The following is a 27,649-nucleotide window of genomic DNA, read 5'->3' on the forward strand; positions in this document are numbered from 1 at the left end:
ATTACTATTTTAATATTCCATGTGCACCTAAAACAGATTGTGTTTTCCAAAATGAAGATTTCCCTGGATTTCTCCAATCGCGATCTATGTCCTTTTAATGATGTTTACTGAGACGATAGAAAAGATAGCCCAGTAATGGGCTGATTGTGGAAGGTTACACTTCTTATATACCTTATTGATTTCGCATATGGAAGAGCACATAATAAACCTTGGGTAAAGTAATTCCAGAGTGCTGACATTCAGTACCTTCACCTATTGATCATAGTAACAAATGGACAAGAGTTAGCAGGGATCAATGGATATTAATTTGGAAGCATTACGTGGGATTATTTTCAAACTTTCCAGCTTGATAACTGTCAAGCAGTTTCATCAGCCCCGCCATCACTCTGTGGATAACTCAGCTAAATCAACAGACTCCAGAGGTCGAATTTGGGATTGATAACCATTCTGAATATTTGCTTGTATTTCCTTTCAATTGTACGTTCAGAAGCAAAGTAAACAATATAGTAATTGGTCCTTTTGGTGTTTCCCATAAAAAACACATAATAGCCTTTAACCATGTTCAGTTGTAAATATCAGAATAAAAACAACTCGCTCATTTTGTTTGTGCAAATGCATGGAACTAATTTCAGTAATGATATTACCTAATTGTTTCTCTAGAGGCTTCCATGATCGACATATTGACTGCACCACAAACCATGTGTTGATACACTTGAAACATAATCTCTTCGGACACAAAATGCATGAGCCAGCAACTGGACTAGTGTCTGCAATTTTCTATCGAGTTCTTGCCGCTGTTGGTGTCCCAGGTAATTTGCAACCTCGCCATCATTGTCAACCTGTCAAAGTGTTTTAATAATCTTGTTGTGTATCTGGTAGATGCACCTTCTAAAAAGTCACATCTTCTGAGATAAACGCTCAGGAACTAAGTTACCCTCTGTTTATATTAGATCTTCAATATAATATTTAATAAAACTATGGTTATTTCATCACTGCTGCAGTTTGCATTTTGTAACTAACCTGTTATCCCGCATCCAAAATGAACTGTTTATCTGATTATAAACTTGTGTTGATTGGTGCCAAATTTTGCTTAAACTTTTAATGCAACATCTCAAAGTCCAAATACAGCAATATTGAACTTCGAGATGAAATAATTGTTTTCCTTTATCTTTTCCTGCTCACGTTCCACAGGCTAAGCTAGCCTTTGTATGCCCGCCTTCTTCGTATGCCACGTGATAAGGTCATTTAACAGACTTTTAACCACAGAAATGTGGTTCGGCTGATTAAACAGGTCCTCAATAGAACATTCACTTACATACTTTCTCCTCGTGATGGAGAACATTGGCTCTGTTCCTTCCTCCACCGGTATTCCCCGGTCTGGTTGCGTTACCTACATCACAATTTCTGAGATCAACGTACAGATAAGACATGGAATTATCCTAGATTTCCTCGTTTGTGCAGCTCAGTATGAAACAAGACATTGTACTGGCCCATGAACCCATCAATCGAGCTCAGGTGCATTAAGCTCACTTGCAATGCAATCTATCATGAGGACGTACTGCGCCATATAAGTTCTGATTATCAATTGTAAAGGCAGCAGTGAAATTCAGTGCATGAGAAGTTTTAAAGTTGTTGCATGACATCCCCATAAATAATAATATTTGTATTACAGGAATGAGCAACGTTGTGTTCTGAGTATTTGAGTGAACAACAGATCATTGAGCAAACTAAATTGCTTTTATTGATGCTTGTGACATTTTTCAATAGATACGATGATGATTCAAGTTTGATATATCCTTCTAATGCTGACTGTATTGATTTAAGTCAGCCACCCAGGGAATTTAATTTGTAAAATTAATATTATTTTTTAAAAAATTACTGTTTGGCTTTATTGCCGATTGATACTTTCAGTGGTATTTTCCTAATGTTCGATCTCATCATACACTAAATTGGTTATTTTGCTAAATAATGAAATTAATACCGCCTGAATTCAAATGATACGCATATCATTACAGACCAGTGATTTCAACATTGAGCTGTAACATAGTAGATTACAAAAAACTAACGATGTTGTTCTTGCATTCCTTTGCTGGATATGGTAGAGAAACGATTGGCAAATGTTCCATCATACCTTTCGAATTGGAAGAAGGTAAATTCCTCAAAGTCTTGTAAGACTGGAGTAGATTGATGAGTTAGAGAGAAGAGAAGCCATGGAGAGCTCTGATCAGGAAGATCAGAATTCTCAAATAGAAGTTGTTGGACGGGGAGTCAGCCTAGCTCAGTCAGTACAGGGGTCTCGGGTGAATGGGCTTGATTCAAATTAGGACACAAGTAGTTCAGAATTTTGAATCACTGTTTCCTTATGAAGGGTATAAGATGGGAGATCATCCAGTATAGTATTGAAATAGTCTGGAGTGGAATAAATAAAAGCATGATGGAGGATTTCTGTCGCAAATAGATTCAGAGGGAGCAGAGATAGGAAATATAACAGACGTGAGATGAAATGGATTTTGGTAATGTAAAAGGATATCATGTGAGAAGCTCAACAGGTTGTCAAAGAGCCAACAGAGGTTATAAAAAGTATGTACCACCCTGTGACAGTGGTCAGTGAGACGGATAAAATCAATTTCTAAGCAACAGAGTTTGTTCCGGGATTCAGTCAATGGCTTCAATCTTCCAAATGTTGCTTTAGCGCGATTTTGAACTTGTTCATGTCTGGATATCTGGCAAAACGTCTGCCAATACGGGACATGACCAATAACATATTTCATTGAGTTAATACCTAACCTATTCTCTAGGAAGTCACAGGCTTCTCATCTCTATGCTGGTTATGAATTTGTTATTGTTTAATCATTTAGATCCCCAAACATTGCATCAAAGCACCACCACGTTATTTCACATCAGCCATACTTCGCTATTTTCACTCATGTTCACTCCCCTATTACTGTCCTTTGCTACTCCCTGTTTTATAAGTTTGGCAAATCTGTTCTTCTGGCCACAAAGACACAGGAGCTAGTTTTGACACTTCAAGAAATCCGTCAAGTTTGGAGAGCAGTGTTGGTCAGTTTGTGGCCTTTTTCTCAATCCATGGGTTTTTTTCTTTTGCCTTATCTGATGTTTCAATAGCTTTTCAGAATCAACAATCCGAATTCAATCGGTTTATTCATTCTGCCACACTATGCCATCCATGTGTCTGTTCTTCATGACATTTCATGCTTTTATTTTTGCAGTTCCAGTTTGAATAGGCATTATTTGTACTGTTAATCTGAAACTCGCTTTCTACATTCATGTATTTTGTATTTTACACAATTAAATGATATAATATTGATTGTTCTTACCGTTGTTACTTAGTTGAACATTACGTATTCTAGCTAAAGTTACGCATTCAAGTCAGAATTCGTTACTTGTTTTCATTTTTGTTTTAAAACTTAATTCCAGTTCATTTGAAATGCCAATGTCTCGTTTCCTGGTTAGAGTGGCTTCTTCTTTTGTTTTGCTCGTCCATGAGGTTTGAGCGTCGCTGTCCAAGCCAGCATTTATTATCCATCCCTAATTACTCTTGAGAAGATGCCAGTGAGCCTCCATCTTGAATCGCTGCAGTTCATGTGGGGCAGGTACACCAACAGTGCTGTTTGGAAGGGAGTTCCAGGATTTTGATCTAGCGTCAGTGAAGGAACTGAGATGTAGTTCCAAGTCAGGATGGTGTGTGGTTTGGAGGGGAACTTGTATATGGTGGTTTTCCATGCATCTGGTGCTCGTGTCCTTCTAGGTGGGAGAAGTCGCAGGTTTCGAAGGTGCTGTCGAAGGAATCATGTTGATATGCCGCAGTGCATCTTGCAGATGCTACACCCTACTGCGAATGTGTGTCAGTGGTGGAGAGAGTGAATGTTTGTTGATGGGGTGCCAACAAAGTGAGCTGCTTTCTCTGGAAATGTGTCCAGCTTCTTGAGTGTTTCTGTAGCTGCTGTCATCCACGCAAGTTGGGAGTATTCCATCGCAATCCTGTCTTATGATTTATAGATGGTGGTCAGGCTTTTCGGGAGTCGGGAGGTAAATGACTCGCCGTAGGATTGCTTGCCTATGACCTGCCCTTGTAGCCACAGTATTTATATGGCTACTCTGGTTCAGTTTCTGGTCAATGGTAACCTCCAGGATGTTGATAGTGGGGGATTCAGCAATTGTAATGCCATTGAATGTCCTGTGGACATGGTTAGATTCTCAGTTGCTGGTGATTGTCACAGTCAGGCACTTATGTGGCGTGAACGTTACCTGCCACCTATCAGCCCAAGCTTGGGTTTTGTCGAGGTCTTGCTGCATTTCTACACGATACTGCTTAAGTATCTGAGGAGTCGCAAATTATGCTGAACACCATGCAATCATCAGAAAACATCCCCACTTCTGATTTTCTGTTTGAAGGAAGGTCATTGATGCATCAGCTGAAGATGGTTGGGCCTCGGACACTACACTGAGAAACTCCTGCAGTAGTCTCCCGGAAGTGAGATGATTGACCTCCAACAACCACAACCATCTTCCTTTGTGCTCGGTATGACGCCAACCAGTGGAGAGTTTCCCCCTGATTCTCATTGCCTCCAGTTTTGCTAGGGGTCCTTGGTGCTATACTCGGTCAAATGCTGCCTTGATGTCAAGGGCAGTCAGTCTCACCTCACCACTTGATTTCAATTCTTGTATCTATGTTTGAAACAAGATTGTGATGAGGTCAGGAGCTGAGTGGCCCTGGCGGAACCCAAACTAAGCGTCACTGTGCAGGTTATTGGTTAGCAGGTGCTGCTTGATAGCACTGTTGGTGACACCTTCCATCACTTTACTGATGATTGTGTGTAGACTGATGGGACGGTAATTGGTAGGATTGCACTTGCCCTGCCTTTTGTATATAAGCCATACCTGGGCAATTTACAACATTGTCGGGTAGATGCCAGTGCTATACCTGTACTGGGACAGTTTGGCTAGGGGCACAGAAATTTCTGGATCACAGGTCTTCGGTATTATTGCCAGAATGATGTCAAGGCACATAGCCTTTGCAGTATCCAGTGCCTTCAGTCTTTTCACGTGGAGTGAGTCACATTTGATGAAGACTGGCATCTGTGATGCTGGGCACTTCAGGAGGAGGCCGATATGGCTCATCCACTCGGCACTTCCATCTGAAGATTGTTGCAAGTGCTTCAACCTTATCTTTTGCACTGATATTCTGGGCTCCCCCTTTATTGAGGTTGGGGATATTTGTGCAGCCACCTCCTCCAGTTAGTAACTTAATTGTTCACGACCATTTACAACTGGATGCAGCAGGACTGCAGAGATTAGAGATGATTCGTTGGTTATGGAAACATTTTGCTCCGTCTATCGCCTGTTGCTTACGCTGTTTTGCATGCAAGTAGACCTGGGTTATAGCTTCATCAGGTTGACACTCAATTTTGAGGTATGCCTGGTGCGGCTCCTTTCATACCCTCTTGCACTTTTCATTGAACCAGTGTTGGTACCCTGGCATGATGGTGATGGAAAAGTGGGGATATGCCGGGCCATGAGGTTACAAATTGTGTTTGAAGACAATTCTCCTTCGGTTGATGGCCCACAGCGCCTCATGGATGTCCAGTCATGCATTGCAATCTATCCCATCTAGCACGGTGGTGGTGCTACTCAACACGATGGCGGATATCCTCAATGTGAAGACAGGACTTTGCCTACACAAAAACTGTGTGTTGGTCACACCAACCAATACTGTCATGGCATCTGCGGCTGGGAAATTTGTGAGGACGAGGTCAAATATGTTTTTCCCTTTTGTAGTTTCCCTCATCACCTTCCACAGATACAGTCTGGCAGCTATGACCTTTAGGAATATGCCAGATCTGTCAGTAGTGGCGCTACCGAGCCACTGTTGGTGATGGATATCGAAACACCCCAACCAGAGTACATTCTGTGACCTGCCGCCATCTGTGCTTGCTCTAAGTGCTGTTCAACATGAAGGAGTACTGATTCATCAGCAGATGGAGGTCAGAAGGCGCCAATCAGCAGCAGGTTTCCAGGCCCATGTTTGACCTGCTGCCGTGAGACTTCGTTGGGTCTGGAGTTGATGTTGATGACTCCAGGGCAACTTCCTCCCGCCTGCATATCACTTTGCCGCCACCTCTGCTAGGTTTGTCCTGCCGGTGGGACAGGGAATTCCCGGGGTTGGTGATGGCAGTGTCTGGGGTATGTTCTGCAATGTATGATTTGATGCGTATGACTATGACAGGCTGGTCAGAGGCAGCATTCCCAACTTTGGCACATGTTCCTGATGTTAGTCGGGAGGACTTTGCAGAGTTGCAGGCCTGGATTTGCCGTTGTAGGCTCCAGTCCTGAGGTCAATGTGGGTGGGCTTTCTGTTTCATTCCCTATTGACGTCGTAGTGGTTAGATACAATTGAATGGTTTCCTGGGCCATTTCAATGTCAACCACATTGCTGTGAGCCTGGAGCCACATGTCATCCAAACCAGGTAAGGACAGTAGATTTCTGTCCCTAAACGACATTAATGAACAAGATGTTTTTTTTTACAGAAATCGGCAATGGTTTCATGGCTATCATTAGACTAGCTTTCAATTGCAGATTTATTAATTAAATTATATTCTACTTTCTGAGGTGGTGGGATTCAATAACCCATACCCCCAAAGCAACACCTGCATATCTAGTTTACTACTCCAGTGACAATACCACGACACCATCACCTCCCTTTTGACTGACAAATGACATGCTATTAACATGGATGACTTTTATTTCATTTCTAATTGTTATAACTTGTCGTATAGAAACTGTAAGAATATATATAGAATATATATATATATATATATTTATATAGAACATATAAAATTACTCAAAGTGTGTTTTCTTGTGGGATGTAGTAGTAAAGGGGACGATTTTGAAATTGTGTGACAGTGTTTAAAAAGGGATAATGAGCTGGTAGTGGTTTTACATCACCTATGGTATTTATTCTTATTGTCTTTAATGTAGAGAGATGTTAAACCAACTGGCAAACCGCTATCACTATTTTGTATTATCATGCAAAGTCAAGGTTTATCCCAGTTTCTAATGTGGACACAATCTGGTTCTTTGTATTAATGCATGCCAATAACTTACTTTGTTTTCAACACTTTCCTGCAGTTAACCTCGTGGCAATTGTGATCCTGGCTCGGGGAAATTGCGGACTCTCCAAATGCATCACTTACTACCTGTTCGCCATGGCAGCGGCGGATCTGCTGGTTATCAGTTCCGTTATACTCAATCGGATCATTGACATGTACTTTCCCGGAAATTATCTGCTACTTACTCCTATATGTCAGACAAAAATCGCCTTGGTATGTTTATCTAATGATGTTTCTGTCTGGTTAACTGTCGCATTTACCTTTGACCGCTTTGTAGCCATTTGTTTCCAGAAGCTGAAAACAAAATATTGCACTAAGGAAACGGCTGCTGTAATGAGCAACATGGTGCTTGTTTTGAGCTGCTTAGAAAACATCCCCTGGTACTTTGTCTTTGAACCACTGTACATAGGTAATCGATTGCCTGGTATTGCCGGATCAAGTCAGTCTTTTATACCTCACCACTGTGGCAGGCATTTTCTTATTTCAGCTCCATAGCGACTCCTTTTCTGCTATTTTTCATTATTTTGCTTCTCAATGCTCTGACGGTAAGATATATATTAGTGGCCAGCAGAGCGCGCAGGGCACTGAGAGGCCAAACCAGCTCTGCAAATAATCCTGGTCCTGAGATGCAGAGCAGGAAAAAATCCATAATTTTACTCTTCAGTATATCCGAAAATGTTTTACTGTTGTGGCTGACGTATACAATCCATTATGTGTATTATCGAATTATGAATACTTATTCAAACACAAACAACAACAAGAAATGCTGGATTCACTCAGCAAGTCTGACAGCATCTGTGGGAAGAGAAGCAGAGTTAACGTTTCGGGTCTGTGACCCTTCTCCGGAACTGACAAATATTAGAAAAGTCACAGATTATAAACAAGTGAGGTGGGGGTTGGGCAAGAGATAACAAAGGAGAAGGTGCAGATTGGACCGGGCTCTCCGCTTCTTCCTGGAACAGAGGCCCAACCAGTCCCCATCCACCAACACCCTCCTCCGCCTGGCTGAACTTGTTCTCACATTGAACAACTTCTCCTTCAACTCCATGCATTTCCTTCAAGTAAAAGGTGTCTATGTGGCCTGGTCCAATCTGCACCTTCTCATTTGTTATCTCTTGCCCAACCCCCACCTCACTTGTTTATAATCTGTGACTTTTCTAATATTTGTCAGTTCCGAAGAAGGGTCACTGACCCGAAACGTTAACTCTGCTTCTCTTTCCACAGATGCTGCCAGACCTGCTGAGTGAATCCAGCATTTCTTGTTTTTGTTTCAGATTTCCAGCATCCGTAGTATTTTGCTTTTATATATATGAATACTTATTCTTACATAGGCTATGATGATCCTGTTTATATCTTTCAAGAGACAGGATATATGCTTCTACTTTTGAGTTGTTGCACGAACACATTTATTTATGCAGTGACCCAGGCTAAATTCAGAGAAGAGTTAAATAAAATGGTGACATATCCCGTGAATCAGATTTGCTCAGCATTTTTGTTTCAATAAGTAGAGCAAATAAGGACGTTCTATAATTACAATTTAATTTTGAACTTCAGAACTGAAGAAGAGAGGGGGGGAGGAGTAGGCCATATGGACAATCCAGCATGGCCCACCATTCAATATGATCGTGATGGATTTTCTATCAGAACTCTGCTTTCATGCACTATCATAACATCCCTTGATTCCGTTAGTGCCCCAAAATATATCACCCTCAATCTTGAATATACTCAATGACTGAGCATCCACAACCCTCTGAGATATAGAACTCCAGAAATTCACCACCCTCTAACTGGAAAAAAAAGGATCTTTTTTTCTCAGACACAAATGGCAAACTACTTATCCCGAGATGATGACCCCAGTTCATAGTCAGTAGGGGATACAGCTTCTCAGCATCTACGCTGTCTTGTCCCCTCAGAATTGTATATGTTTCAAAGAGATCACCTCTCATGCTTCTAAAACCCCGGGAAAAAAAGTATTTTCCCATCCATCCCTCCAGTCAGTAAAGTTCTCTCGGGCAAGGAAGCAATGTCATTCCACCTCAGCTGTGACAAGTAATTCCTTTGGTATTTAAACCAAAACTGAAAACAACACTTCAGATGTGATCTCATCAAAGTCTTGTATAATTTGACCAAGACTTCCTAACGCTTGAACTGCAAGCATGTTACAATAAAGACCAACAAAGCATTTGCTTTCCTAGTTGTCTGTTGTATCTGCATGTTTCTTTCCTGGGATTTGTGTACAAGAACCCCGCATCAATCTAAATGCCAGTTTTTATTAAATTTCACATTTTAATAATGATCTGCATTTTGATTCTTCTTATCAAAGAGATTATTTTCAAATTCCTTACATTATAACTCTAATTTCCACCTCTTGTCCACTCACCTAACCCGTCCATATCCATTACCAGTCTCTTTCCCACCTTGTCACTGCATAATTTCCCACCAGCTTTGGGTCGTCTGAAAATTTAATACATCACACTCAGCCCGCTTTCCTATGTCATTGCTGTCGATTGTATACAATTGAGACCCAATCAGTGATCTGTGCAACACTCCACAAGGGACAACCGAGCAACCAATCGTCAGCCTGTAGTACCACATTACATCCAATTCCACAAACCTTACGGTTTTGTTTGCGATCCTGCCATTTGAAAATCGAAATATATTATATTTACTGGCCCTCTCATATGCACACTGCAAGCTTCATTCTGCAAAAGCTCCAATAACTTGGTCAAACACGATGTGCGTTTATAATATGATTTTCTACGTGGTCTGTTATCACGGCCCTAGTGATATATTCCAATTTTTTGCCCACCAGTAATCTCAGGCTAACGCGAGTTGCCTGTTTTATTTATCACATATTTATTGACTGGTGACGTTGCATTTACTACGAAATATAAAGAATTCACTTCTCAGGCTTCTCGTCCTGTCTGTAGCTTTTGACATATCATTCTCATGAAAGGCCTCTGCTCCTTATACTGGCTTCGTGAAACCTCCCTAGCTTGGTTCCCTAAGCCAATGCTTTCTCTTCTCACTCGCGCTCTGTTACCTCTGGGGTTTCTCAGGATGTATTCCTGATTGCTTCTTTCTTGCTCATCTATATGCTGCACTTTGGTGGAATCATCCAAAAACACATCAGGTTCCACATATATTTCGATGACACTCAGCTCTATCTCACCAAAACCTACTTGGATCCTTCAACTGACTTTGCTGTGTCTCATTGTCTGCCGACATCCTAGATTAGATGAGGAGAAATTTCCTCCGAGTAAATATTGGAAAGACTGAAGCCTTTTCTTTAGTCTCCAGACGATTCTGACCCTCTCTCAGTCCATCTTCTGCTGAAATCCTTATCCATTCCTTTGCTACCCCTAGACCTTACTATTCCAAAGCTCTCCTGGCCGGCTCCCATATCCCATGCTGCATAAACTTGTGTTCATCCAAAACGCTGATATCGATAACTTAACTCGCTCCAAACTTCATTCACGCATCGCCCCTGTGCTTGTTGACATTCCATGCCTCTGCGCCCGTCAATGGCTCAATTTTAAAATCCTCATCGATGTTTTCAAATTCCTCCATGAACTTACCTCTCCCTATCTGTGTTGCCTCCAGGAGCCCGAGAACCGGCGAGATCGCAGCACTGCTTCAATTCTGCTCTCCTCTGCATTCCTGATTTTAATCAGTCCACCAATGGCAGTCGTGTTTGCAGCTGCATTGGGTCACATCTCTGGAATTTCCTCCTTCAACCTCTTCTCATTCTACCCCTTTCTGGTTTTCTTTTCAAATGCTCCTACTGCCGTCACTTCTTTTATAATTGGAGTATGTAGGCCATCATCACGTTAGCTTTCCCCATTAATTTCTCCAATACTTTCATTTTGACATATTAGTACCGTTACCTTCCTCAATCTCGTTAGAATCTTGGTTACTTTGCCGGTTCCCCCTCCCCCGATTATTTTGTTCACTCATTGCTTAAATCTTCGATAATATTTCCTGATGTTCTCCTTCTCTTGATCGGTGTCCAAAAAATGTCAAAGATGTTTGCTTGATACCACTCTTGTTTAGCGCCTTGGGCCACTGTACTAAAAGAAATGCACTATATAAATGCAAGTTGTTGCTGTTGTTGTTTTTGCTACCTTCCACTCAAAGGAGACGGTTCATTGAACCCAGCCAATTCTATAAGGTCAAAAACAATGCAACCACAATTTCTGCCGTCGCCTCTTTTATAATTGAAGAATGTAGGCCATCAGCTCATTAGCTTTTCCCATTAATATCTCCAATACTTTTATTTTGACATATTAATACCTTACCTTCCTCAATCTCGTTAGAGTCGTGGTTCCTGTGCTCCGTCCCCCTCCCTCTATTATTTTGCTTTTGTTGTCTCTTCCCCCATGAAGGCAAATATAGGGAGTCTGTTTAATTTCGCTGCCATTTCTTTATTCTCCCTTTTCTGCCTGTACAGAATCCAGGCTGGGGATGGAATTTGCAATACATGCCTGGAATAAAGCCGGTGTTAAAGGTTGTATGTGTGAGTGAGCACCAAGTGGCTGAAATCAGCATGTTCAGTGCTGAACATCGGTCCTCACTGCTCTATGAATGCGACACAGTACCGAAATCACAATGGGCCTCGACTGAAGCCTGGGAACATCCTGCTCCACCTGGGTCTTTGGGCCACATCGGGTGAGGACAGCTAACGATATTGGAGGAAGTTGAATCCTGGGGTATTCCAACATTCTTGTTTTCATTTTACATTAATTTAAGCTGATGGGAAAACCTATGTATTCATTTTTGGTGCACTTATAAGTGGCCTTTTGGTTTTTACAGTATTGCAAATAAATTCATTTGTACTAAACATCAGCGTGAGCATGTAGATTTCAGGTTTCCGAATCATTGATTACACAAATATAAACCACTGCAGTCGATACACATAAGGCAGACAACCCCATCCTGTGCTGAGTTAGTTGATCCTGGTCAGTGTGGTCCTGAGGAAAATTGAGTAGAGGGGTCCCAGACTCTATCCCCAGCTCATACTGAGTTTACTGATCTCACTCAGTGCGGTACAGATTTCCACACAGATCAGGAAGTACCCGGGATTGACTCTTGTCATGTGTGGTTAGCAAAATGTTTGGTAAAAATGTTATAAGGCCAAAACAATCTGAGGAAAAAGGTCCCAGATTCAAATCCGGCCTGTGCTGTGTTAGCTAATCCCAACCCCGCAAGAGAAAGAACTGCCAAGAGTACATCTCCATCATGTGCTGATAAATCACTCATGCAGCATGTTCTTTTGCCCTATGCAGAGCTTTGTGGCCTCCGATTTCAGCCCCTGCCAATGCTGATTTAGTTTTCCCCACGCTCTCCACTTCACAAAATCCTGATCTCCAGAGGGAGCATGAAAGGCCCGAGATCCATTTGGCTTCCTGTTGCATTACGACCGAGGTGGGAGAAGTTCTCTGTTTTCTATTTCTACTTCTCCACAGATCCCAACACCTATTTAAATGTTTCATGGTTACTGATACAGCCAATCAAATACTCTATTATTATCCCAAAATAAACTGCGCCAACCAGATTTCTTTAATAAGCAACAAAAGTATCAGTTTATTTCAAAACTAGATTTGACCAATAACGAAGAAACGCACTAACACACTGAGTAAAATATGAAAGTTCCATTTTTTAAAAAACATCCCAATTACACCCACACATGCAATGGAAAAAGTGCTGAAATTCACTCTGCACAGGTCTGTTACAACGCCACCCCCCTCCCCCCCGCCCTCTAAATAAGCAAACTATTTTGGTCAAAATACTTGCTATTTCCTGACGAAGAAAGAAAATATGGAAGGAAGTCAGTTGTACCTTTTTTATCTGTCATCTGGGTATATGGAGATGGGTAACTGGGATCATTTCAGAAGCAGTCCATTCTGTAGATGTCAAGAATTATTCTAGTAGGCTTTCTAGGATAAATGTGGCATCATGTCTTTTTTCTGCCAGCACACAACCGAATTGCAGGATTTTCTTTTCTGCTCCAAAGGAGCTATATGGTACCAGGGATTTAGTTTCCTCACCCATACTGAATCTTGACAGGATAGAGAAGGAGGTGAGATGGGTGATTTATTTTTCTTTGCCAGGAAAACACCAACTGTCTCCAAGCAATTCACGGCACAACTAAACAATGTCCAACCCCCAAGCAGGGTCAACCTTCTGACCTTCATCAACCTTGATACGTGGCTTCTCTCCAACCATTTGTCCCCAAGTCTCCAAGGTTTCTACAGTTTGCTGAGCCCAAATGACAGGTGTCCTCCAGCACAGGTGGCTTTCAAGCAACATCTCATCCTGTCAGTGAACTTAGTAAAAAACAACGACAATTGAATCTTTACAGTTTTAACACAAATCCACAAACAAAATTAAAAATGGAAGCAGTTTCGTAACAGTTATTCACTAGTCTCAATCCTTGTGGTACTGAACCACACACAGAGTATAACTGGCCCAGGTTCCGTCCCTGGCTAGTGCTGCATTAGCTGACCCCACCACATGTGGTGCTGAAATGCACACAGAACAGGAAGAGCCTACGTTGCATCCTCGGTCTGTGCTGATGAAGTCAAACTGTCCTAGTGTGGCACTAAGATGCACAAAGGGCTGGAAGAGACCTTGTTTCCTTCACCTGTTAGCTGTTAGCTAATTCACACCTAATGGTACTGAGTGACATACAGTGCAGAATGGGATCAGATTCCATGTACAGCCTGTGCAAAGTGGAGTGGTAAAACAACGGTGTGGGAGTGAGCACCAAACTGAGCAGAATAAGGCCAGATTCCATCGTTGGCCTGTGGAGGTTTAAATTACATCACTCCGTAAGTCTCCAAGCTCCACACAGAGCTGTATAAATCCTGGTTCCTTCCTTTCCATATGCTGTTAGATAATCAAAGCCTGCATGGTATTCAGACACCCTTGGAGCAGGAACAGCCCAAGCTTCGTTAACAGGTATACACTGAATTTGGTACATGGCCTCACAAACTGCAGGAAGAAGTTAAGATTCGACCCCAATCAGTGCGAAGATCACAGCCTTGGGCTACTGAAAGAATAATACTTCCAGACTCCTTGGCGGCTGTGCTATTAGCCAGTTAACTAACAATAGTACTGAGACATAAAGAATCATGGAATTATTTCAGCACAGAAGGAGGCCATACGTGCCTTTCTGACGATGCTTCCGCTCTGGAAGAGCACCTCAGTTATTCCCACACACATGCTCTTTCCTGTAGCTCTATATTTTTTCTCTTCAGATAATTATCCATTTCTCATTTGAAAGCAACGGTCAAATATGTCTCCACCACAATGTCAGGCATTGCATTCCACATCCTAAACACTGACTGCATTAAAAGCTTTTCCCTATGTTGTTCTTTGTTCTTTTGCCATTCAACTCACATTGGCGTCCTCTGGTTCTCGAACCTTCCGCCAATGGGAACAGATTCTCCCTTCCGATTCTGTTCAAACTCCTCACGATTTTAAACACCTCCATCAAATCTCCACTCAACCTTCTATTCTTTCTGGAGAACAGCCCCAGCTTATTCAATGTATCCCCCTAACACATCCCTGGAACCATTCTGGTAAAATGTTTGTTCACTCTCTCTAATGTCTTCTCATCCGTCCTAAAGTGTGGTGCTCAAAATTGGACACAATACTCCAGTTGACGCCAAACTAGGGATTTGCACAATTTTATCACAACTTCCTTGATCTTGTACTATATGCCTCAATTTATACTGCACATGATCCCATATGCCTTCTTAGCCACTTTCACAACCCTTCCTGTCATCTTCAACCGTTTGTGCACATACACTCGCAGGTCCCTCTGCCCCTGCACCCGATTTAGAATTGTATCCTTGAGCTTACATTGCCACTCTACATTCTTTCGACCGAAAGTATCACTTCACATTTCTCTGGATTAAATTTCACCTGCCACGTGCCCACCCATTCCACCAACCTGTCTGTGTCATCTTAATGTCTATCCCTACCCTGCGCACAGTTCACAGTACTTCCAAGTTTTGCATAATCTGCAAATTTTGAAATTATGTCCTGCACACCAAAACCAGGTCGTTATTAGTGATCAAGAAGAGCAATGGTCCTAATACTGATCCCTGGCGAATCCCACTATCTACCTTCCTTCAGTATTAAAATGAACCGTTCACCGCTACTCTCCGTTTCATTTCACTCAGCCAACTTCATATCCATTTTACCTTTTATGCCTTGAGCTTTAACATGCTGACAACCCAGTTAAGTAGAAATTTATCAAATGCTTTTTGAAAGTTCATGTAGACCACATCAGCCTCATTAACCGCTTCAACCATCTCTGCTACCTCATGAAAAATTCATTCAGATCAGATAAATGCGATTTGCCGATAACAAGCCCATGCTGGCTTTACTTAATCAATCCAAATTTGTCCAAGTGTCTGGTAATTTTGTCCCAGATTATCGTTTCTAAAAGCTTTTCCCACATACGAGGTTCAACTGGCTGACCTGTAGGTGTTGGGCTTATGCTTCTGACCTTTCTTTTCAACAAGGGTGCAATATTTGTTATTAATTAATCCTCTGACAGCGCCCCTTTATCCAAGTAGGATTGGAAGGTTTTGGCCAGTGCCTCCCTAGTTTCCACCCTTACTTCCCTAATTATCCTGGGATGTATCTGCTCTGGCCCTGGTGACTGATCAACTTTAAGTACAGCTATCCATTCTAATACTTCCACTTCATCAATCTTGAGCCCACCCAGACTCTGAACGACCTTCTTTTTCACTATGTATTTGGCAGCAAATTCTTTCTTCGTAAAGAAAGTTGCAAAGTATTCATTTGTTACCTCAGTCATGCCCTTTACCTTAATGCAGAATTCCACTTTTTTCTCGCTTCTCGGCGCCATACCTCCTATTATTAATAATTTACCGCTTATATGACTGCAGAAGACTTTTGGATCCCCTCTTATGTTAGCTTCCAGTTTCTTCTGATAGTCTCTCTTAACTTCTCTTATTACTTTTTTAACTTCCCTCTGAACTTCGTATATTCAGTCTGCTTCTCAGTTGTATTATCCACCTGGCACCTGACATACGCGCCAAACCTACTTTTTTTGCTTCATCCTCCTCTTATCCCTTTCATCACCCAGGGATCTCTGGCTTTATTTGTACTACCTTTCCACCTCGTGGGAAAATGCCTCCACATAACTAAACCATCTCTTCTTTAAAGGCAGCCCATTGCTTCATCTTTGATTCCAATTTACGTGTGCTACATCAGTTCTGATCCCATTGAAATTTGCACTCTTTCTTATTTTTACCCTTGATTGCTCCCTGTCCTTTTCCATAGCAAAAGTAAATCTTATGATAAAAGCAAAATACTGCGGATGCTGGAAATCTGAAACAAAAACAAGAAATGCTGGAATCACTCAGCTGGTCTGGCAGCATCTGTGGAAAGAGAAGCAGAGTTAACGTTTCGGGTCAGCGACCCTTCTTCGGAACTGACAAATATTAGAAAAGTCACAGATTATAAGCAAGTGAAGTGGGGGTGGGGAAAGAGATAACAAAGGAGAAGGTGCAGATTGGACCAGGCCACATAGCTGATCAAAAGGTCAAACAATATGTTGATGGTGTGTTGAAAGACAAAGCATTAGTACAGATTAGGTGTGAATACACTGAATATTGAACAGCAACAAGTGCAAACCTGAAGAAAAACAACCTGAAAAAAACAGTGGGTAAGCAAACTGAACAAACTAAGATGAAATGACATAAATGCAAAAAAAATATTGTAAAAAATGTAAAAAGGAATGTAAAAAAAGGAAGAAAAAATAACTAAAAATGAAAGTAAAATGGGGGGCTGTCATGCTCTGAAATTATTGAACTCAATGTTCAGTCCGGCAGGCTGTAGTGTGCCTAATCGGTCGATGAGATGCTGTTCCTCGAGCTTGCGTTGATGTTCACTGGAACACTGCAGCAATCCCAGGACAGAGATGTGTGCATGAGAGCAGGGGGGAGTGTTGAAATGGCAAGCAACTGGAAGCTCAGGGTCCTGCTTGCGGACTGAGCGGAGAGGTTCCGCAAAGCAGTCACCCAGTCTGCGCATGGTCTCCCCAATGTAGAGGAGAACACACTGTGAGCAGCGAATACAGTATACTACATTGAAAGAAGTACAAGTAAATCGCTGCTTCACCTGATAGGAGTGTTTGGGGCCTGGGATAGTGAGGAGAGAGGAGGTAAATGGGCAGGTATTACACCTCCTGCGATTGCAGGGGAAGGTGCCCTGGGACGGGGACGAGGTAGTGGAGGTAATGGAGGAGTGGACCAGGGTGTCGCGGAGGGAACGATCCCTTCGGAATGCTGACAGGAGAAGGGAGGGGAAGATGCGACTGGTAGTGGCATCACCTTGGAGGTGGCGAAAATGGCGGAGGATGATCCTTTGGATATGGAGGCTGGTGGGATGAAAAGTGAGGACAAGGGGAACCCTGTCACGGTTCTGGGAGGGAGGGGATGGGATGAGGGTAGAGGTGCGGGGAATGGGTCAGACACAGTTGAGGGCCCTGTCAACCACAGTGGGGGGGAAATCCTCGGTTGAGGAAAAAGGAGGTCATATCAGAAGCACCGTCATGGAAGGTAGCATCACCAGAGCAGATGCGTCGGAGACGGAGAAACTGGGAGAATGGAACGGAGTCCTTACAGGAGGTAGGGAGTGAAGAAGTGTAGTCGAGGTAGCTGTGGGAGTCGGTGGGCTTATAATGGATATTGCTAGACAACCTATCCCCAGAGATGGAGACAGAGAAGTCGAGGAAGGGAAGGGAAGTGTCAGAGATGGACCATGTAAAGGTGAGAGAAGGGTGGAAATTGGACGCAAAGGTAATACATTTTTCTAGCTCGGGGCGGGAGAAGGAAACACACCATTAACATATTGTTTGCCTTTGCTCCGTAACCTTTTGGTCAGCTATGTGGCCTGGTCCAATCTGCACCTTCTCCTTTGTTATCTCTTTCCCCACCCCCACCTCACTTGCTTATAATCTGTGACTTTTCTAATATTTGTCAATTCCGAAGAAGGGTCACTGACCCGAAACGTTAACTCTGCTTCTCTTTCCACAGATGCTGCCAGACCTGCTGAGTGATTCCAACATTTCTTGTAAATCTTATGATACTGCTATCACTCTCATCCAAATGTCTCCCGACTGACACTTGATCCACCTACTTGCCTCGAACCAGGTCCAGCAATGCCTCATTCCTCATTGGACTAGACACATACCGAGCAATAAAATTTTCCTGAACGCACTTCAGAAATTCTTCCTCCCTTTACACTTCGATTAGCTTCCTTTATATTAGGATAATTAAAGGTCTGAATTATGATTAATTTATAATTTTGTCACCTCTCTGTAACTTCCTTGCAAATTTGTTCCTGCATATCTTTCCCACTAGCTGGTGGCAAATAGTGTATTGGTACCTCTATATTTTCTTAGCCCTTACAAAATAGGTTCTGTCCTAGACCCCTGAAGGACATCCTATCTCTCCAGATATATTGGAGAAGGGGACCAGGTCCCAACACAGTCCGTGCATAGTTTATTAATCTCATATTGTGTACCAATGAGACCTATGCTGAGAATGAATAATCTGGATTCCACCTCGAAGCCTGTGTTGATAGGTCAGCACATCGAGGTGGTATTGAACCCCCATACAGACCTGCAAGTGCGGCATTATCTGATCCCAGACAGTGTGGCACTGAGCATCACACAGGGCTCAGTTTCTCTTTGTGCTTTGTGCTGTGAGTTTTTCTCACTCGCGGTGGTACTTCGCAGTTTGATAAGCTCCGCACAGAGCAGGAAGAGCCCAGGCTTCATTCCAGTGCTACACTGAATTTGGTACTAAGTCGGATACACCAGCAGCAAGGGCCCAAGTTCCTTCCCTGTCTTTTGCTGAGCGAGCTGAACTCACCCACTTGGTTCCTGAGTCCCACAGAAAGGAGAAATAGAGCAAGGCCCATCCCAGCCTGCACTGTTAATTATTTTAATCTGGTGTGGTGCTGAACCGCATATAGATTAGTAAGGGCGAAGTTTCCATATCCAGCTTGTGTTAAAGTCGCTGATTTTCGCTTGTGTCGAACTGGGCTTCTCACAGAGCAGGAAGGACTCAGGTTCAATTCTTGACATCCACTATGTGGTCTTTAACCCCACGCAGAGCAGGGACAGCCAGACCTCATTCCATGCCTTTTCAGCTTTTGCCACTGGGTCGCACACACTCCGCAGAAATGGTCCATTTTCCATCCCTGCCATTTAAGGCTGGCTTGTCTCATCCAAAACAGTACTGAGGCACATAGAGTTGAGAAAGGGGCCAAGTTATATATCTGATCTCAACCAATGTCACACTGACAGCACACGAAACAGCAAATGTTAAAGCTTCTCACAGCCCATTCTGTGCATTCCAATCGAACTCGTTATGGTATTGAGACCCAGAGATAGCAGAAAGAGACCAGGTTTCTTGCCCGGACTGTGCTGAGTGGATTGAACTCCCCCAGTATAGCACTGCGCTCCACGCAGTAGACTCCAAGGACTCCATTGCTGGCAAATGCCGAGTTAATTAAACCCGCCCAATGCAGTACTTGAACTCACAAAGTGCAAAAACGTTGTCGCTTCCATTGAAATTGTGCATTTTTTGCTGATCTCACTTCCTCTGATAACGATCTCCAAGCTCAACAGAAAGAGCACGGTATCCATCCCCGGCGTGTGGCGGGTTATCAGATCTCACCCAGCGTAACAGTGAGCTCGGCACAGAGTAGGAAGGGTTGAGGTTCGATGTGGCCTGTGCTGCGATTGCTACTATGACCCACTGTGGTACTAAGCCACATACAGATTAGTAAGGGACCCGATCTGTGCTCAGTTTGCTAATCTCAGCCAATGTGGTACTAAATCCAAAGCACAGCACGAATGGCCCATGGTCCACCCCGGCCTGTATACCTCACCCATCACACCTGGAATGTTATCGGCAGCCATTGACCAAAATCTTGTGCGACATACAGTATCGGGCCAGGAGGCGGGGCCAGGAGTGAGTGAGCGCATTCCCACCTCAAGGTGATCTTACCAGAGGAGGGTGAGCAACGAAAGTGATCATCGCGTTCAGTGGCACAACTCCGATATCCATTGAGCGCAACAGCTTAGAATAGGCCAGCAGAAGGCAGGATGGCCATAGAAGCTCTAGGCTCCATGACCCAGTGACAGGTCCAAGGGTAGGAAAATCTCCACCCACAGCCCCATCAAAACCACCAGAGGGGATTCCCTTTTGCTCAGAGAGGCCTACACTTTGTGTGCAGAAATTATCACTGGCATCACCCTTCCTACCTCTAAATTTGCATTGATGCCCAAATATTCTGGAATCCCAGACACGGAGGAAATCATTTCTCAATATATGAATTATTAGTTCCTTTAATAATCTCAAAAACCTTAATTAGATAACTGTGCAATCGCCCATACTCAAAGGAATGCAAGCCTAATTGGTGTTACACGTTTTCTTCATTAATCTTTTTTGACTGGTATAATTATGGTAAATCTGCCCTGTACCTCCTCCGAGACCATTATGTCATTCTTGAGGTGCAATGCCCAGTCCTGGATGCAGTACTGCACATGGCCTCTAACAAGAGTTTTCTGCATCGTACTATAACATCCACCACATTGAATCCCAGCACCCTGTAGAGGTAGGACCACAAAAGGAAGTGGATGCATATTTCAGGAAGTAGAAAACACAATGTAAGGTATATGTCAGTGTTCTGAGAGTAAGACTTTCAGAAAGCAGTAGATAAGAGATGGGTCTAATAGCTTCCTATAGTACTGTAAACGGCCACAGTTTTGAAATGAAGTTCTTATTCAGTAAAGTATTCTAAGCAGGTGATATTTGTGTTGGAATGCTTTTGCCTCTGACTTAGAAATATCCATTTTAATATTCCATGTGCACCTAAAACTGATTGTATTTTCCAAAATAAACTGTTCTCTGGATTTCTCATGTTGCAGTCTAAGTCTTTTTAATGATAATTACTGAAAGTATGAAAGTTTTTGGTCCATGAATGGGCCAATAATGGAAGCTTATGCTTCTTAAATGTACTTATTAATTGTGCATATGGAAGAGCACATGCTAAGCTTTGGGTCAGGTAATTCTGAAACAATGTGTTGACATTCGGTACCTTCACCCATTTCCATAATAACAAATAAACATTAGCCAGGAGGGATAAATTGTTATTAATTTTGAAGCATTATGTGGGCTTATTGTCAACTTGCCCAGCTCGTGGACTGTCAAGCAATTTCATCAACCCCGCCATCACTCTGTGGATAACTCCGCTAAATCAAACAGTCCAGTGATCGAATCTGAGGTTGAGATCCTTTGTGAAACATTGCTTGTATCACCTTTCAATTATATTTTCAGAAGCAATGTAACCAAAATAGTAATTGGTTATTTGGTTTCCCACCAAAAAGCCGCGTCATAACCTTTTATCATGATCAGTCCTGAACATTAGAATAAAAACAACTAGTTCAGTTTGTGCAAAAAAACAAGGACTATTATTAGTAACAAAGTTACACAATTGTCTCGCTGGAGGCTTCCATGATTTCTATATTAACTCTGTTGCAAACCATGTGCTAAGACAGTTGAGACGTAATCTCTTCTGAGAGAAAATGCATCAGCCAGCAACTGGTCTAGTGTATGCAATTTACTATCCAATTCTTGCCGCTGTTGGTGTCCCAGGTAAGCTGTAACCTTGCTAGCTGTGCAAACCTGTCTTTAATGGTTTCAATGCTCTTGATGTGAATCTGCTAACTTAATCTGGCTGGGTGGATGTGTATTCTAATTAGTCATATATTCTGAGGTAACCACTCAAGGACAAAGTTATCATCTTTTTATATTACATCTTCAATATAATATTTAATGAAAGGGTGGCTATTTCATCTCCAGCACAGATTGATTTCTTTCAAGCTGTTTTTCAACTATTATTCCATATTCAAAATGAACCGTTCATCAGATTATAAACTTGTTTTGATTTATTCTGCATTTCTGTTAGACTTCTATTGGGTGCAGACCAACATTCAGTCCGAATATCGCCATATGTAACATCGAGAAGAAATTATTGTTTCACTTATCTTCTCCTGCTCGGGTCCCATAGGTTCTGTCAGCCTTTGAATGCCCGTCCTGTTCTTCAAATGCCGCATCATGCAGAGACATAACAGACTTTTAACCACAGAGGTGATTTGACTGGTTAGACAGGTCCTCAATAGAACATTCACCTCAGAACATTGGCTGTGTTACTTCCTCCACTGGCATTCCTGAGTCTGGTTGCATTATCTGAATCACAGCCTCTGAGATGAATGGACAGATGAAACAAGGCAGTATCCTAGATTTACCTGTTTGTGCAAATTAATATGAAACCATCAATACAACTCAGGAGCATTAAGTTTCCTTGTAATGCAGTCTATCATAAGGACATACTGCACAACATAAGTTCAGCAACTGTAAAGGGACCAATGAAGTTCAGCGTATGTAAAGTTTTAGGTTTGTTGCATGACATCTCCATAAATAATATTAGTTGTTTTATGAGAATGAGCAACGTTGTTTTATTCGGATTTGAGTGTGCAACCGAGCATTGAGTAAACTTAGTTACTTTTCTTGATGATTGTGATTATTTTCAATAGATACAATGTTGGTTAAATTTTGATAAATAATTCTATTGCCAACAGTATTGATTTAAATTTGGCACCCAGTAAATTTAATTTATAATATTAATATTTAAACAAATAATATTTGGATTTATAACCTGACTGATATTTTCAGTGGTATATTCGTAAATTTCAATGCATTCATACAGTAAAATTATTTCACTTAATAATGAAATGAATACCACCTGAGTTCAAAAGATATGCATATGTAATTACTGTTGTAAGACAGTGATTTCAACATTGATCTGTAACATCGTAGATTATAAAATCTAAATATGTCTTAAATTCCTTTGTCTGATATGGTGGAGTAACCATGAGTAAATGTTCTATCACACCTTGCAGCCAATAGTGATAAAATTATTTTGAGATTAATACCTAACACAATCAACAGTAGCCACTTGAAATTATACAACAACATTAACTCGCAAAACGTATTCACCGACTTCAAAGATACATAGAAGCGTAGAAAATGAGGACATGGCGAAATTTGGTGAGGTAAGAAAACACTTGGTGAAAGAGTGATCTTTTGAGAATGGTCTGAAAGTTTCAGAGAGAAGTGGAGAGGTTTAGGTGGAGAGTTCCAGAGCCAAGGGCCTGAATAGCTGAAAAGCATGACTGCCAATGATGGGGCAATGGACAAGAGGTCCAGATTAGAAGAAGGTAAATTCCTCAAAGTCTTGAAAGCATGGAGTAGATTTTTGAGTTAGAGAAAGCAGAAGCTATGGAGAGATCTAACCACGGAGATTTGAGTTCGAAACTAAGGTTGTTGATCAGGGAGTCAGCGTCGGCTAGTGAGTACAGGTATCTTGGGTGCATGAAACTTGGTGCGAATTAGGACACAGGAAGCAGAATTTTGATTGAGCATTAGCTTATGGAGGGTATTAGTTGGGAAGTCAGCCAGAATAACATTGGAATAAAAGGGGGATAGAAAGCGATTTCTGAACACTAGAGTTTGTGCCGGGCTGAAAGCAATGGCTTCAATCTTCCAAATGTTTCTTTAGCGCAAATATGGACTCATCCAGGTCTGGATATCTGGCAAAACGTCTGACAACACAATCACCCAACATTTGATGGCCAATGACATAACTTATTGATTAAATAATTTATCTATCTATTCTTGTTAGAAATCACAGGCTCTTCCTTTCTGTGTCAGTTATGAAATTACTATTTTGAAAAGAAGCTCAATCATTTAGACATTGCCTCAAATTACCACGTTGTTATTTCACATCAGCTACCCTTCCTTAAATTCACTAATACTCGCTCCGCTTTTACTGACCTTGCTGCTCCCCGTTTTGTAACTATGACTAATCAGTTCTTCTGGCCGCAATACCACAAGAGCTAAGTTTTGATACTTGGAAAAATCCCTCGAGTATGGAGAGCAGTTTTCGTCAGTTAGAGCGCCTTTCTCTTTCCAATATCTTTCTTTTCCTATCTGATCTTTCAATTGCCTTTCTGAAGCAACAGTCCAAACTCTATCAGTTTATTCATTCTGCCACACTGCGGATTGCATGCTTTAAGAGGGCACCAGGTGTCTTTTCTTCATAACTTTTCCTATGTTTGTTGTGCAGCCCGAGTTTCAATATTTATTATTTATACTGTTAATCTGAAACTCGATTTCCATTGAGCAGTATTTAGTATTTTACTCAATTCACTAATTTATCATTCTTTGTTCTTAATATTATTACTGACTTGAAAATTATTTTTTCGAAATAAATTTAAGGTAGTCAATCTAGAATTCATCACTGGCTTTCATCTTTATTTCAAAATTAATTCTGGTCCATTTGAAATACCAATGCTTCATTTCCTGACAGACTAGCTTCTTCTTATGACTTACAAATATCATTATACATTAACCCAGACCACCTAAATTTTACTTGATATCTAAATGTTATAAATTGACATATATGTTATATACAATAAATATATTTACACGAAAATTACTTTTCTTGCATGATGCAATAGCAAAGGGACAAACCTTGAAATTGTTCAATCGAGTACAGTGAGGGATAAAGAGGGCGGTAGTGGTTTAACATCGCTTCTGATTCTTATTCCGATTGACATTCATGGAAACGGATCTAAAACCAGCTGGCAACTCGCTTTCACCATTTTGCATTACCGCTAAAGTCAAGATCTAGCTCACTTTCTAATGTGGAAACACTCTGGTTCTTTGCATCAATGCATGCCGGTAACATATTTTGCTTTCTACTCTTCCCTGCAGTAAATTTCATGGCAATTGTGATCCTGGCCCGGGGAAAATGCGGTCTCTCCAAATGTATTACTTACTACCTGGTAGCCATGGCACTGGCGGATCTGCTGGTCGTTATCAATGCTGTTATACTCAATCAGATCGTTGACATTTACTTTCCCGGAAATTATCTGTTACTTACTCCAGCCTGTCGGGCCAAAACCGCCCTAGTTCATGCAACGAGAGATATTTCTGTCTGGTTAACAGTCGCATTCACGTTTGATCGCTTTATAGCCATTTGTTGCCAAAAGCTGAAAACCAGATATTGCACCAAGGAAACGGCGGCTGTAGTAATAGGTTTTGTGCTTACCCTGGGCTGTTTAGAAAACATTCCATGGTACTTTGCATATGAAACTCTGTTCATAAAGAACGAATTGCCCTGGTATTGTCGGATCAGGTCAATTTTTTATACCTCACCCCTATGGCAATCATTTTCTTATTTCAGTTCCATAGCGACTCCTTTTCTGCCGTTTTGTAGTATTGTGCTTCTCAATGCTCTGACGGTAAGATATATATTAGTGGTTAGCAGAGCCCGTAGGACGTTGAGAGGCAACACCAGCTCCTCAAACAATCCTGATCCTGAGATGCAGAACAGAAAGAAATCCATAATTTTACTCTTCAGCATATCTGCCAATTTTATACTGTTATGGCTGACATATACGATCCATTTCATGTATTATCGAATTACACATACTTATTCTTACACAGGCTATGATGATCCAGTTTATATCCTTCAAGAGGCAGGATATATGCTCCTACTTTTGAGCTGCTGCACGAACACATTTATTTATGCAGTGACCCAGGTGAAATTTAGAGAAGAGTTAAAGAAAATGGTGACATATCCGGTGAAACAGATTTGTTCAGCATTTTTGTTTCGATAAGTAGAGCAACTAAGGAATTGCTAGAATTGCAAATTAATTTTGAACTTCAGAACAAGAGAAAAATGTGCAGACGTAAGCCATGGGAATAATCCAGCCTGACTCACCATTCCATATGATCATGTTGAACTTTGCTCATAACATCACTTTAATGCCCTTTCGCAATATCCTTTGATTCTGCTCATGCCCCATAATATTTTGATCCCAGTCTTGAATATAGTCAACGACTGAGTTTCCACATCTCACTGAGGTAGAGAACATGACAAATTCACAAACCTATGGAGAAATATCTGGCTTTCTCAATCCCAAATGGCAAGCTACATATCCTGAGACCATGACCCCATTTTGGGACACCGCATCCAGGGAATACAGCCTCTTAGCATCTATTTGTCAAGTCCTCTAAGAGTGGTATACATTTCAAAGAGATCCCCAAATCCTCTAAGAATGGTGTACTTTTCAAAGAGATCACCTCTCTTGCTTCTAAAGCCCAGATAAAATAGTTATTTTCCACGCAATCCCACCTCTCAGTGCAGCTCTCTAATCCCAGGAAACAATCTCGTGAACATTTATTCTGCAATAGCTGAGGCAAATAATTCCTTAGGTAGGGCGATGGAAACTGCAATTAGTACACCAGAATGTGATCTCATCAAAACCATGTATCATTGCACCAAGACTTCCAAACTCTTCTACTACAAACACGTTCTAATCAAGGCCAACAAAACATTTGCTCTCCTAATTGATTGCTTATATGCAGGTTATTTTCCAGGAATTTGTGTACAAGAATATGGAATCACTCTGAATACCAAATTTTATTCATTTTCACATTTAAATAATAGTCTGCATTTGATTCTTCTTATCAAAGAGGGTGTTTTCATATTTATTTACATTATACTCCACTTTCCACCTACTTGCCCACTCACCTAATCCGTCTATATCCATTTACAGTCTCGTTGCATCCTTCACAAACCTTAATTTCCCACCAGCTTTGTATGATCAGAAAACGTGATAAATCACACGCAGCTCCCTCATCTATGTCATTGCTGTACATTATAAACAATTGAGGCCTAAGCACTGATCTTTGCATGACCCCACCAGTTACAACTTTCCAAACAAAAACTACACGTTTATTCCAACTCTCCATTTTCTGTCTGTTAGCCAATCCTCAACCTGTGATAATATATTACCCCCAGTCCCATGAACCATGATATTTTGTAATACCCTCTTGTGTGGCATATTGTATGTAGTATGTGGTGAAAGCGGGAACAGGTGGCGCTGGCTCAAAGGGCCGAATGGCCTGATCCTACTCCTATCTTCTCTGTTTTTATGTTGATAATCCAAGTATATTGCATTCACTGGTATTCTCACATCTATGCAGCGAGCTGCGCCCACTAAAAGCTCCAATAACTTAGTCAAACACGATATGCTGTTATAGTATGTTCCTGTAAGTGCCCTGTGTCCATGCCACTCGTGATGAATTCCATTTTTTTGGCCCACCAGTCTTCTCAGAGTAACGATAGTTGCCTGTTTTCTTCCTCATTTGTTTATTGACTGGCAGAGGTTGCCTTTGCCATAAACTATACAGAATTCCCTCCTTATCCATCTCGACCTGTTTGCCGCTTTTGACATACCATCCTCATTCAAGATCTCTGCTCCATCTTCGGACAGCGTGAACCGTCCCTCGCCTGGTTCCATGCTTGTCTAGCTAAGCCTACCTATGGA

General features: G+C 41.7%; 1 protein-coding gene across 1 annotated transcript; it reads left to right on the top strand.

Moving 5' to 3' along the window:
• The first annotated feature begins 21,772 nt into the window (after positions 1–21,772).
• On the top strand, positions 21,773–25,933 carry LOC137352829 (probable G-protein coupled receptor 139). Its single transcript, XM_068018685.1, has 2 exons — positions 21,773–21,842; positions 25,026–25,933. The coding sequence occupies exons 1-2, from the start codon at positions 21,773–21,775 to the stop codon at positions 25,931–25,933; spliced, it is 978 nt and encodes a 325-aa protein (XP_067874786.1).
• Positions 25,934–27,649: the final 1,716 nt, after the last annotated feature.

This window comes from Heterodontus francisci, chromosome 39, assembly GCF_036365525.1.
Source record: "Heterodontus francisci isolate sHetFra1 chromosome 39, sHetFra1.hap1, whole genome shotgun sequence".
NCBI lineage: Eukaryota > Metazoa > Chordata > Chondrichthyes > Heterodontiformes > Heterodontidae > Heterodontus > Heterodontus francisci.

Coding starts and splice junctions, on each gene's coding strand:
- LOC137352829 (XM_068018685.1), top strand. CDS start 21,773: ATGCATCAGCCAGCAACTGGTCTAGTGTATGCAATTTACTATCCAATT. Junction 21,843..25,025: donor TGCCGCTGTTGGTGTCCCAG/GTAAGCTGTAAC, acceptor TCTTCCCTGCAG/TAAATTTCATGGCAATTGTG.